Below are 15,173 nucleotides of genomic sequence, written 5' to 3'. Positions count from 1 at the left end.
TTAAAGCTAGTCTATTTATAGTAACAAGATATATTTAATAATCATTTGTTATTCAGAATTCTAGCTAGAGGTAGATCTTTGTAGATTCTATATACAAAATAATACTTTTACTTTCAATTTCCAATTATAATTAACCAAAGGCATAGTACTACATATATTTTAGAAAAATTGTTGTGAAGACAAAGTATAAGTATGTAGGCTAAGTAATGTAATGATGAAATAAAGTATGGAGCCTGTATCTGTCTCTAGCTAGAATTCTATAGGGTATCTACTGTGATGTTAATTGTATATATTATAGTTTCACTTCAGTTATCTATATTTAAAAATAAAATCTTATCATTTATAAAGATACAGCAAAATATATAAGATAACACAAAACAAGATTGATTCAGTGGTAAACATAACATGTCTCAATGGTTTGAAATATTTTCAGAACACGTTTACAATAAGTCTAGAAAAAAACCTTCAATGGCATATTGAAAGCACTATTTATAGATAAATGAAACAATTTTTATTGTATATACCTATAATAATCTAAAACATTTAACTAAACAAATAGCGGTAGTCAAATTTTACAGACTGCTCTTGAATTTCCTAAATAACAGAAATAGTCTTAAGAAATTATTAGAAAAATTCTAGAAGTAGATTTATAAAATTACATGAGACCATTTTATAATATAACTCTGATCATAGTTATCTAGGTTTTACTATAATCAAATATATTACCATTGAGAATTATACATTGTTTTATAATGGCCACAACTCTTACAGTTTTATATAACTATCAACTTACAATATACCAAGTATTTACTGAATTGCAAATTGATTTAGATTATCAACCAATTCAAACAAAAGTGCAAATCTGAAACTCATTAAATGTCTGGGTTGTTTCTCTGAATTGGTTGAAATTCTAAATATTTTTTGACATTCTTTGATTATTTTTTCAGTGCAAAAAAAGAAGGTGTACAAAGATCGCATATTACTTAACATTTAAAATGCTTTAATACATCTTATGATAAATGATATTAAAAATTTGCATAAATTTGCATAATGATTACTATAATGTAACATTATGCACACATAATGGATTTCTTAAAGTATTATTTAATAGAATCAGATATCAGATATTGACTCTAATGAATTAATGTAATGAAGCACAATTTCAACTATGAATTATGCATAAAATTTCCTTTACATTCAAAAGGCATAATGACAAGAAATTCTAGACTACCTGTTTAGACACAATCTACCAGTCTGAAATTCTCTAGTGTTTAAGACTTCTGTGATAGTGTTGTTATTTTCTGAAATCCTTTAATTTTGTTAATGTTAATTTATTATAAATTTTTGTATTTATTTTGGTTTTTGAGGTGTAAATTTGATAATTGAAAGTTGAGAAATTGTCCTTGTACTAGTCTTGTATAGTCAGTTTGGAGTTGGACATAATTTGTTTTCTCTGTAAAATTGTCTTAGAGACTTTTGCTGAAAGAACATTTTGTTTTAAATATAGCTAACAGCCTAGACAGAGAATGGGAGTTAAAAGAATATAATATGAAATTTAAAAGATAAATATACCAATTGTTTTTTGTCTTTTAATGACTATATGGACAATTGGTTTTCTATCCTGAATATTTATTGTGTAGATTTCCAAACCTAACCTTCCCCTGGTTTGTGGTGAATCATATTACCGTCGGCATTGTATGTTAAAAACATATTTCAGTGGAGATGATAAATGAACTGTTACGTTAACACAAATCAATGACAACAAAACAGCTTGTTTCTTTGAATTTATTTGCCTATCATGACTGACTTCAACTCTAAAATGGCAAGCAGTATACTTGAGCAGTTTACATTATAATGAGGTAGTTTTAAGTGGTAATGAACACAATATATATGTCTGGGTAGTATAGTTTCTATGACTATTTGATATACCTCAAAACTAAATAAATGTTTTTTTTCTGTTTTGAAGAGTTGTCTGAAGTGAAGAGATATCTCAGCTTTTCATATTTTGTTCAGTTCTCTGATTTGAACAAGTATTTCAGCTGGACTATAATTTGTATTGAGTTTCAAGTGTATAAGGAATCGTAATAAGTACGAAATGATGAATTGTAGTTCACCTGTACGTACACTGCATGGCCATAATGTATGTTGGTAATAGTATATGGTAATGATATTTAGTTGGATGTTATAATGGTTGTATATATAATAATTGGTAGGTGATATATTATGATATTGTTAACTAGGGCTGGCTTTAGACTGTTATAAAATCTAAACTGATGTAGTTTATTACTGTATTTTAGATAATCATTCTATTTACAGAATTGGCACTTTAGTTTGTATTATGAAGCTATGAAGTTGTTATCAAGACAATGTGCCTGAATTGAAATGAATTTATAACACTCTTTAGATCTTTATGAAACCGTCATTTGTGGCATATTCATGAAATCTTTTAACATGACTCGTTAGGATTTAGGATATATGATAATTTGTTCAAAATTCAATGACAAATTTACTTGACTAGAGATTATTTTTGCTTCTGACATGTACCTTGGATACACAATACTAATGAGTAGGCCTATAGCCTACAGAAACAAGAGATGGTTTTATGACAGTCTAAATGACCCTATGTTAACAGTTGTGCATTCCATTCAATATAAGAGATTGAGTCTATATTTGTATTATTGCACTCATTAGTTCCAGCACTGAAGTTTAACAAATTCTTATACCATTTTATAGTCTGGATAATTGTGTCTTATAACTACCTAGTCTCAGATGCCCAGACAAAACCTGTCTACTAATAACATAGAAATTTCTTTGGAAATATAAGAATGACAGAGATATAATTCATAATAGTTTTTGGTTAACCTACTTTTTTTTATGTTACACAAAATATGATAAAAAATGTTTAAATGTATGTAGAATTGTTTGATGTGGTTGCATTTACAGAATTTCACTCCAACCTTCTAAAGCATTGTATAATGTATAAAATTATTTAATTGTCTCTAATGAAAGACTGAGATGTTGTAAAACACAATTATCCTTCAACTACAAGATGACATGTGAAATACTCTCTATTTATTTGTTGTGTTATATAAAAGTATAATGGAAAAGTTGTAAATATTATTATTGTTCAAGATTCTATTTAGTAGTATAAGCAATATTAAGTTTTGTCAAAGTTTGATGTTAACTTTACAGTTAGCAGACCTTGTGTTTGGTTCTGTGAATGAAAACATGGTAAGAGAAAATTTAAGAAAAACAATTCTTGGTCAATAACATTTGGTTTTATTAGAAAGCATTTCCACAATGTGCATTGTTATTTTGTCTTTTTTAAACTCATTTTTTCTATGATTATAATTGTGGCTATTTTAGGGTTTTATCACCATAGGGAAATGAATTAAACCAGAATAAGGCAATCAAAACATAACTTCTTGTTGACTTCATACTATTCATGTAGAAAAATTCCTTCATAATTTATATCAGTTATTTTGAAAGAGTTGAGATGCCATTTCACTCGCAGAACACAAACACAGGTTATATTTGGAAAATATTGTTTGTTTTTTTACGAATTGGAGCTGAAGTTTTTTTGCACAATGTTATTAATATAAATATGTCAACAAATGTTCATAATGTTTTTATTATTTTTACATTTCTTAGATTAGCATAATGAACATTAATTGGATAGGATATTAGTTGTGTGTACTCCTCTCCCAGATTTCCCCTATAACTGTTTATTTCAGACTATTAGATCTCTTTTTTCACTGTTAATGTTTATCAACCTGTATAAAGATGTAGAAAAGAGATATTATCACCCAATAAAATAAACTTCATAAGTCTTGTTTTACTTTATCTGAACCATAACAAACTTTGGTAGAGGAAGCGACTTCAACATGCAGAAAAATCAAGAGTCAAGTGAGCACGCATGACTTACTCAGCTTTTGTGGATCATCAAATATAAATCTGGAATATACTGGCCATATCATCAGATCTGGCTCCACCTCCTACTTAGGAAAAAGACAATCCAAATTGTTACGAACTGAATCATTCCACATAATAATCCCCAAAATACAGATATATATAATAATATAGACATTAAACTTTATTATAATCAAGCACTAAAAAAATAATAAAAATACAACAATCTGACTGAACTCTTGTTTCTCTACATACTACTTGTCATGTGAATTCATTATCATAAACATCATACTTTATATCAGACATCTACAAATTCACACAACAAAATTAAAACAAACAAGGCCACAAGTATGAAATATATTACAATAGATTTGAAAAGTCACAGTGGAGTCAGAAATGAAATGATGGTGGCTCAAAAAATCCATTTGAACTAGACTAATGGATTCTTTGAGTTATTTTAAGATAAACATTTCTACAATCTACAGGGAATAATGGTGAACATGAGGGAATTGTGTAAATGTATACTTAAATTAAGTAGGAATATATGACTGACCTTACATTTCAGTGTTATGAAAAACAAATTAGTTAACTCTTTAATTTGATGGAATAAATAAATACAAAGGCTCAAATATTTTGTTCTAAGATAGCTCGTTTGTTCATCTCAAAATAATTTTGAATGTATGATTAATGGCAGAAAAGAAAGGAAGAATGTTAAATGAAATTAAGGAGAGGAATATGATTTTTATAATAATTCTGAAAACAGAATATATCTACAAGACAAATAAAAACAAAATATGAATATATTATCAACATTATACAAACTTTTCTATCAGAAAACACAGTTAGTTACATTTATTACTTTAAGGTGCCCTCACACCATATGGTAGTGAATAATGAAAGTTCCAAACCCAACTCACAGCTCAGTTGCATTCAAAACTTATGACTGCTATTTTTATACACAACTGGTGACAGGGTCCTGTTAAATAATATTAGTCCTCTTTATAACTTCCACCCATTGATAACTTGCACCCATATTGTCATTCTTTTTTTTAATATGCTTAAAATCATTGGCAAATAACATCACCTTGATTATTATTATATGTTTATACAGTTTTAGAACTTCTTGACATTCCATTAGAAATGAAAATAAATAAATAGAGTTTTACGTGCTACTTTTCAACATTCCATTAGAAGACGGTTGATTAAAACGTAAAGGAAAGAAACCAACAAATTGATCACTATACCTAAACATAATATAATAATCACCTTTTTAAAGCACCAATGATTAACTTATTATTTTACTAACTTGTTCTTAAGCTGAGATGTTGACATGCAACTCAAACCATCATTTTTGACATCAATTTTTCATACCTTACTCTGTGATATAATATATTACTAGATATAGAACTAAGATATATTTGTGACCAGAAGCAGCTCATACCAAATCCTGTCACATTGAAGCTTTCAGGGTTGGAAGTTTTTAAGGCTTAAGGTAAAAGAATTTTATGAACCCCATCAAGTTTGATGAACTTCAATTTCCTATTGCTATTTTGAAACAGGCAAATATTTAAGTTTTCTTTGACTTTGCATCATAAGATGAGATATTAGTATATAATTTATTAGTTATATTACAATGACAGAATAAGATCTAAATACCAATCTATAAAACAATTGATACAATTTACTATAAGATGTTTTTATATATACACTTTCTAAAATTACTGTATATTGAAATAATTAATTGTTGTTTACAAATGAGAAATGATAATTATGTAATTTATAACAGTAATTTAAACTTCTAAATCTGATAGTTAAAATTTATTTTGCCCCTTATAGACTGTTTTTCCTAGTCATTTTATGTTAATCAGGTACACTCATAGATACTATATGCTCCACCAATATCACATGAACAGATCTTATATCTCTTCCATTAAAAAATAATGTAAGTGATGACTTGGTCCTGTATGAAATATGAATATGATTTCTTATATCATAAAATATTTAAACATGAAATTGAGCTGCTTGACATGGTTTTAACATTGGAGAATCCCAAACAGCTGAACTTGTTCTTTTATTAAATCTGGGTTTTCTCTTAACAAATACATCATTTAGATCTAGGTCTGGTACCACAGAAAATATCTCATCTAATTTAGGTGGATGATATTCTTGGTTGATTAAAGCTGCCTTCAAATTATTACCTGAAAAATACAAAATTTAGTTGTTTCATTTACTAAAATAGTTAGTAATTAGATTCAATTACTGTTTAGGTTCAAAGTTCAAATGCACCAGTCCAAAATAGACTTGATATTCAAATTGACAAGATGATAATAATAAATAAGAAATAATATGAATAAAGTACCTTGAGCCCAAATTGGAATTTTCTTTCTAGGAGCATCCTCATCATCAGTGGAATCATCAGAGTGTAGATCTTGTATATTATAATCCTGATTACTACTGTTATCTTTTATTTTTTTATCTGGTGTTATCATGTACCTATAGGGTAGATATTATATATCAATTATATCTTTAATATTCATAGCAATACATCAGAATAAGTATATTACTGGCACATCATATCCAGTTATAGTGAGGAATGGTTTAGATTCCTGTGATCATGCAGTATGATTGTGTTATTATTTAATATTAACATATTTTCTACAATATATTCATATGGAAATAGTTCTGTTATCTTAATATACACAATAATTCTTGACATTAATTAGTTTTAGTATAGTTTTTAGAACCAGGACAAGACTTGTGACAGATCGAACAAAAAAGACTTACGATCTTGGATTATTTTCAGATTTATCCATTGTTGTATTCATTTTAGCTTTCTGAGCTGCAGCTGCAGCACTGGCAGCATTGGCAGCAGCAATTTTAGCTTTTTGTTCTGCTTTCTGTTGTTCTTTCATTTCTGCTATCTTGGCTAATCTAGCTTTCTCTAATTCTTGTAGTTTAGCCATTTCTTTCTGAATTCTAGCTTCTCTATCTATTTTCTCTTGGTGTTCTCTCTCTTTCAATTCTCTATAATAAATAATTTGTTACAATATTAATTTCAATTTGATAGAAGTATTTATAGAAGACAGACAGTGAGTGGCATTCTTGTCTGCTCAGCAGATTTCAACTTTCCAGTCAAGAAATTTTTCAAATTCCCAACTAGTGATACCTATAGTCTGCCTCAGTATGTACTGCTTGACATCTTGATCTTTGAAATGTTTAAATACTTTGTGGATTTTTACAGCCACAGGGTCAGGGTCTGTCAAAATCATGAAAGATGCTGAGGAAGACATACAAACCTTTCTTTTCTTTCTTTAGCTAATCTCTCCTCTTCCTTCTGTTCAGCTAGACGTTTTAATCTGGAATGTTCAGCTTGTTCTTTTTTCTTTTGAAACATATCTCGTATTCTTTTATCTTTGTCTTCCTGTAATTTGAGAAAACAATAAGTTTATATTACGTTCATCAGAATATTTGTTTACTTTCATATAGTGTTTTATTTGAAGGCTATTTGAAATCAATACAAGAGACCCTGACAGAAAATTACCATATGCTATGAAAGGTACTTTGTGAAGGGTTTGAATTGATTAGTGTTTTGTAGAACACTTTGAAAAAATACTGAACTACCATTACAAAAGATAATTACACTGCTAGAGTTCAGAAATGAAACAACCAAAATGGAGTAATGTTTCTGAACTATCAGGGCTTAACAAAATACTGAGCCACAGTGGCAAACTTCAGCACCATACTTGTATAAATCCTACCTGTTCTTGTTTTATACGATTAATATATTCCTCTTCTTCTTTTAACCTTTTCTCATCTAAATTCTTCTGTTTCTGTTGTCTGGTGAAATATAACAAATCATCATTTATTTGTTGTTATACACAAGTTATTTACATTATTCAAGACACTCGCTGAAACTAAGTAACAGCATGTTTCAGGTTCTGTTTTAATATTTCTTATTCCACTTCCACATGGATGTAATGTCAATCTTTATAAATACCAAGTGTACTACTTTCTAGTTACACTACAACAACCTTTCCAAATACCACAATTAGATACCACTTTTCATCTCTGTTTGGTTGGAAACAAATCTGTATTAGATGGTTAAAATGATATTTAGCTACTGTCTTCCAGTCTTCTATGAATATTTAAATAACATTAAATCATTTTACATAATTATCATTACCTGTGTTTCTCTTTCAATATTCTTTCCTCCCTTACTTTCTCTTCTATTTTATCTTTATTATTAACACGTTCATCTAGCTTTAATAAATTCTGTTTTTTACTTTCTAAATCACGTTTCTCTTGTTCTTCTCTTAATCTTCTTACTTTCTCCATTCTTTCTTCACGTAACCTGTAAATAGTTTAAACATTACAAACAATATATTAATACAGCAATACCTCAGATTACACCTTACAACATCATCACTTAACTTATTGTTAAACAATTTGAAAGAATAGATTTTTCAAAATCAGGAGTTAAGCAATGTTTGTTGGTCAAACTTTCAGTCACTTTACTTTCAGCAAATATATTAATTCATAAACTTTATTCGAACAATCAGTTCTTAAATCATCTCAATCTGTAAAATTCAAAATATTTCATAATAAAACTACGGTACTTCGAAAGAGAAAAACAGTGTCATAGATAATCTTTTTCTTCATTTAATTACGTTATGTTACGTCTACTTCTAAATGTCATTTAAAGATTATACTATATATACCTTTTCCTTTCTTTCAGTTGTTCATTCATCATTTCTCTCTTTTTCTGTAATCTTAATTCATTCTTTCTTTCTTTATCTAATATATCTTTCTGTTTCTGATCTATTGACTGGGTAGCAGGTTTAACAGGGGTATTACGTTTTATAAAGGAATGAACGAATCCTCCTACTAGATTAGATGGTCTATTAGGTGTCGTGACAGCTTTCTTTATTACAGGTTTAACTATCTGTAAAGATATCATTAATATATATTATACCAACTGCATCAACATGACATATTTTATATTATACCAACTGCATCAACATGACATATTTTATATTATACCAACTGCATCAACATGACATATTTTATATTATACCAACTGCATCAACATGACATATTTTATATTTTACAAACTGCAATATCATGACATATTTTATATTATACCAACTGCATCAACATGACATATTTTATATTATACCAACTGCATCAACATGACATATTTTATATTTTACAAACTGCAATATCATGACATATTTTATATTTTACAAACTGCAATATCATGACATATTTTATATTATACCAACTGCAATAACATGACATATTTTATATTATACCAACTGCAATAACATGACATATTTTATATTTTACAAACTGCAATAACATGACATATTCTTCTCAATTCAACACTGGACAGATTTACGAAATATTAAATACAGGGTTAAGTATAATTCATCAATCTATATCATCTTGATTCATGTATGACAGAAAATATCTTTTTACCAAGCTTACATAATAATTTAATATTTAATATTTTGTACATTCTTTGTAATTGAGCACTAGCTGTGAGTGCCCAGAACTGAAGTAGAACCCTATAGACATAAGCAAGTTTTCCTTGACAAGAGGTGTAGGTGTCTTGACCGCCCTGCAAACGTTTATTGATGATAATCACAAATAAGAGATTAGCAAGAAGAGTTACCTTAGCTCGTGGACAAACTGGTGGAGTTTTATCATCATCACTATCTTCCATACTCTCATAACTAGACAAAATACAATGAGCATTGTAATTGCATTGCTTAATATAAGTACACTAACATGCCATGTTTAAATACTTACAGAAACACTGAAGAAATCAAAGATATACGACATTCAAATACTCCCTTATCAAAATGTGATGTTTAGTTTACTGAAAATCATTGAAAGCGTAAAGCATAGCTTAAAAACACAACGCAAAGAAAAGACTGAAAACTCACTCATCAGAATCAGAATGTTCAACTGTTTCCTGCTCTTCTTCATCCTGAAACAATTTAACAATAAAACCATTACAAATAGTGCCACAAAATGATGGGGAAAAAAGGGGTGGGTGAAATACAGAGTGTAGTAATAGTAATAATTATAACACTATATTATCTGGTCCTATAACTCTACTGACTGATATAACCAACCAACAACGAAATGAAATGAATGGAGTTTTACGTCCTACTTTTCTGCACCATCCAACAACGAGGCTACATATCAATGTTTATGTACCAATACATCTACAAAGTGCAACAAAAACAGATAGATTGGCCTCATGGTAAAAGAAGATATGAGAAAACAAAAACGGTAAAATTTCTACTGACCATTTCAGACACATTATTGAGGCTACCAACACAGGAACGTTTTGGTCTGGAAACAGTTGTAACTTCTTCACTATCTTCAGATCTTTTCCTATAAAATATAGTTAAATAATTCAGTCATAAAGAAGGCAAAGGCAGACTTCATAACTAAAACTCATAAAGATTCCATGAAGTGTTTATAGACTATATAAGAATTCACTCATAAGCAAACGACTAGGTCTAAAAAATAGCAATACAGATATTCCTGGTTTTGCTAGCCATCTTTTGTCTTCCAACGAATTTATTTCCTCCTGAATAATCAATGATCAGAATAATTTCTTACCTTTTAGATTCATTCATAGTATTTTCTACAAATACAGAATTATCTCCATCACTTGATTCTAATATAGGTGAGGACACAATGTTCTTCTTGACTCCTGACCGACTGGCTCGACCTGAACTACCTTCAACTTCCAAATTCTTTAAACTAACCGCACTCGATTGAGCACTTAGTATTCCTGATATACCAGAATCTCTATCTTCATTGGTAACAGACCTTTTATTGTTAGATTTTTCATCTGAAGACTCTCCAACCTCCATTACTTCGTCTGTTTCTGACACCAGCTGTTCTTTCTCTACTGATTTCTTGGAACTAATACGAAGTTTTTTAACAGGTGTAACAGTCTGGCCCTCATCACTATCCTCTACTATAGTGGTAGTTGCATTCAGATTAGGTTGTTTAACAGGTGTTGATTTCGGTGTTATTGTTGTACGAGGTTTAGGTACAGGAGTTCTAACTGGTGATTGATATGCCAATCTGCTTTCACTTTCTTCATTTTCTGTTGTTTCACTGTCTTCTTGTCTTGTCTGAAATATACAGAAATCATAAATTGGGTCATCTTTAATTTTCTTTGGGGATTTATTTCAATGGTGGTTTAATTAATAAAGAAAATTCAGGAATCCATTTATATGCCTCTCATGACGTGATAAAAAGTGAAACTTACCTCTGAAGTGTTCTTTTTTAATCGCAATCTTGTTCTAGGTTTCTTTTTGTCTTCTTTAGGCTCCTACAGAATTATTTTAAACTATATTATTGTCTTGTTGTTTAATGTTTCGGCTAACCGCCTTCTTCAGAAACACTTTCATTTACTTATGAATGATCAGCAACTTTATGAGAATTTGAGACATTATTTATAAAATTCAATTCAATAGATTTTCAGAAAGAATCAACCATCATAGAAATGAGAGAAAATTCCTACTATAGAACCTCTCAAGGCAGTCGCAAAGAATTGCAACCAGAACATAAAAATATAACACACTCTTGAGGTATGCTTTGAAAAATCATCAGCTTAAATGGTACTAATTTCAAAATGCAAAGTCAAAAATATTGCTAATTATCCTCAATAAAAAAGACTGTTACATACCTCTACCTCTTCAGAAGAACAAGAATCTGCTACTACATGATTTGGTATGGAGAGTTTATTAGCTGAATAACCTTGTGATGACAGTCGTTTTAACTTAGTTGATAAAACTTTGAGTGATTTACGTGAAGACCTTCTATGAGAGGAGGAGCTACGGTTTGATTTACTTTGTCTTTTGTCAGCAGATAACTGTGATATAACAGATGTTGTTTTAACATGTTTTACTGTATCTGGGGTGTTATAGCGTTCTGGTGTAAAATGTTTATCAGGTGTGATAAAGGATTGATTTGGCGTACGTTTTGGTGGACTTGCACTCGTTCTTTTTATCATATTTTCGTAAGCCGACGCCCTTTCTCTCACTGAGCCTTTGACAACTGGTGAAGCACCAATAGATTTGACAGGAGTCCTCTTCACACTTGTGTTTGATTTGGCAGGAACTGGGGTCATATCAGTGTCTGATAATTCTAATTGAGAACATTCACTTAGTTTCATAGCTATCTTAGATGAAGCTTTAGGAGTTTTGTTTTCTCTAGGGCTCTCCATTGATATGTCATTGGTTTGTTTTCGAGATCGTGTGGTACGTGAGGGTCGTGAATTGTTGGAATTTGATGTTTTGGTTGATTTTTGTCGAACTCTTTGTTTACGACTCGGTGGTGTTTGTTCTTCATCATCTGCATCACTCTCTCTGTCTTCATTAATACTAAAACAAAATTCAATAGTCAAATACTGCTATCAAAGAAAGGAAAAAACAGAGTAAGAGAGTTGAAGTTTTTCCTGAAGAGAAATGAATCAACTCTATCACTGCACTTTAGAGGCAAAAGAAAATGCTTGAAAAATAACTTACACTTCAGCAGACTGAGGTTTACGTATTATTCTACTTCTAGTTTTCTTAAATGATGGAGTCTTTGGAAGTAACTCCACTTCTGGCCTAGAAATATTACAAGATAGATAAAAATGTGAAGAAATAAATATGAATATAAGCTTATATCTTTAAATAGCCTAACCAATTTGATGGCTTTGAAACATTCTTCTTGATTTTTTTTTTCCAAAAACTGACAATTTTCTTGTACTGGTATGTTATGAAGTCAGGTTCATACCATTCTTTTTTAACAGAATCCTGAAAAGACTTGACCAAAGTCCACAGAAAATTTATTTAAATCTATAAGCTTATCATATTTTCTTGTATTTCTTACAATACTCAAAACTTACGTAACAAAGGCTTTTTTACAAGCTTCCAATATTTCATCAAGCCAAATAAAATCATCTTCATATTCTGATAAAATTTGATCTAAATCACCATAAACTGTTTCTAGGTATGATAGACCTAGTGTGTGGGGAACTTTGGTATTCATCATTGTATTGTATGTATGATACACTAATATCTGAAAATAATAATATCAATATAATAAATGCGCATTAAACTATTTATCTGTAATGGGACAACTTGTGTCTTGCTAAAATTGTTAAATTTTGCCAATTTGTTAAAATAGATAATTAGCAAAGGAAGGCTTTACCTTAAATTCATTTGTGAACGATACAAGTAACTACTCTTTATTATTTATTATTGGATTACTTAGTTGGATACACGTTTTGCTTATTTTTCCTTTAGTTTAGTTAGATTATTTTTTGTTTCTGTTCCATTTATCTATTTATTCTGAATTGTAAATAGTTCTTAAATTGCATTTATTTCAATAAAGTAAAGCCAAACCATTAACTTACTTATTCCTTACACTAATTATGGTTGTAGGCTTCTTCCTGAGAATATTGCATGGTTGCCAATTGTTTCATATATTTGTAAGAATTGCCAAGACATTAACTTTAAAATAGTACTGGAAATTTCAATCACTAATACATGGAATAGTGATTTTACAAGGGGATTTGTATTTCAAATGTGGGTTTGAATTAGAAATGCCGATGGGTCACTTTCACTTTGTTACTCGAAGGCAAATGATTGAATGAACATCCAGTTCAAACTTTAATGTAGTGGCGACTGAAAGACAGAGGTGTCAGTCATATAGTTCAGGAAATACATAAAAATCAGGGCGATAAACTTGTACGATTTGCTCATTTCCTTTTCATTATTGAAAATAAATGAATATAATACAAACCAAGCAGTCGCAATGGAACGGGTGGGCATCAATGGGGTAATAATTTCAATTTTACGTCAATTGAACTTTTTGATCATTTCAAGATTTCCGCCATGTTTTTATTTAAAACTAGCTCCAAGAATTCAACCAATCACAATGCGCGTAACAAACAAAAGCCATATAAAGCTATTCAAATTAATTTGGTATTTGAATTTTATGCTAGGGACAAATCCTAATAACAACTTGGTGCGTCCATTTGGAGTTTGAAAATATATCATTATTTCATTTTGTAAAGAAATTTTATTTTTATAATGTAAATATAAAACCCGTTTTGTCTAATCGCCCAGTAGCCAGACCGTCCTCTTGAATTTTGGTTAATTCGACCAAGATGCCCATGAATGTGACTACCCTTTCTTGTCACGAAAATGTATTATTGATAAGCAATCAACGGAGTGTGTGCAACAGGAATTATGACTGTATTACTTTTTAGCTTGTAACTTATGCCCAAGTCTTGTCTAATGGCCGATATGTATACTATTAATTTGATTATAAGGACTGTAAAAGTTTTTTTTTTAATTTTATGTGTATCGGGAACATAAACACAGATAGTGTCCATTTGCACTTGCACCAATTCCAATTTTCAATCAAACATCTGTGTTTCCTGCAATTCCAGTAAAACTAAATGTTTGATGACGTCACTAATCACAAAAGTGTCTTATTTGATTATAAAGCATAATTTCATTTAAATCGGATGAAAACTGTAGTCCCTATTGAGTTTACAAACACATTTTGATGCGTTTTACTAAGTCAAGGGCCGTAACTAAAAAAACAGTCATCGAAAAATCGTCATAGTATAGAACTTGACCAAGATCTTATCAAAATAAATGATCACACCAAATTTCATTAAATCAGATAAGAACTGTAGTCTCTAATGTGTTCACAAACAAATTATGACGCGTTTTTACTAAGTGAAGGGCAATAACTCGAAAATCGTTTATCGAAAAATCGTCAAATTGGAACTTGACCAAGATCTCATCAATATAATTCTCACACTAAATTTCATTAAAATCAGATAAGAATTGTAATTTTTATCGCGTGTTCACAAGCCAATTGTGGACGGACGGTCCGACAGGGGCGACGACAATATACGATCACATTATAATGTGGGCGTATAAAAATAATATTTATTTGTGCCAATTTTTGGTCATCAATAATCATACTGTATATACATTATTGCGTTCACAAGCTAATTTGACGTATTTTGGCAAAATTATGGACAATAACTAAAAAAATATTCATCGAAAATTTGAACAAAAGACAGAATATTTCATCCTTAAAATCCGATCAAATATGTAGCCTCTTTCCCCTCAAAATGCATTTGTGGTCTTACGGACGGACAGCGGAGGTGATCATACATACAATACTACCACATTATAAAAATGGGCGTGTAATAAAACAATAAA

General features: G+C 29.9%; 1 protein-coding gene across 1 annotated transcript; it reads right to left on the bottom strand.

Annotated features, from left to right (window-relative positions):
• Positions 1-5,394: 5,394 nt before the first annotated feature.
• On the bottom strand, positions 5,395-13,856 carry LOTGIDRAFT_229356 (hypothetical protein). Its single transcript, XM_009063943.1, has 16 exons — positions 13,732-13,856; positions 12,833-13,005; positions 12,468-12,551; positions 11,627-12,323; positions 11,207-11,269; positions 10,546-11,069; positions 10,227-10,314; positions 9,858-9,901; positions 9,584-9,644; positions 8,628-8,851; positions 8,093-8,260; positions 7,668-7,746; positions 7,206-7,330; positions 6,694-6,933; positions 6,269-6,402; positions 5,395-6,107 (listed from the first exon to the last, which is right to left on the bottom strand). Exons 2-16 carry the CDS (start codon positions 12,976-12,978, stop codon positions 5,911-5,913), a joined length of 2,874 nt encoding a protein of 957 aa, XP_009062191.1. The 5' UTR covers positions 12,979-13,005; positions 13,732-13,856; the 3' UTR covers positions 5,395-5,910.
• Between the last annotated feature and the right edge of the window lie 1,317 nt (positions 13,857-15,173).

The sequence above is a fragment of the Lottia gigantea genome, assembly GCF_000327385.1.
Source record: "Lottia gigantea unplaced genomic scaffold LOTGIsca_6, whole genome shotgun sequence".
NCBI lineage: Eukaryota > Metazoa > Mollusca > Gastropoda > Lottiidae > Lottia > Lottia gigantea.
The sequence above is the reverse complement of the archived record's forward strand: the minus strand, read 5'-3'. Positions and strand labels throughout refer to the sequence as shown.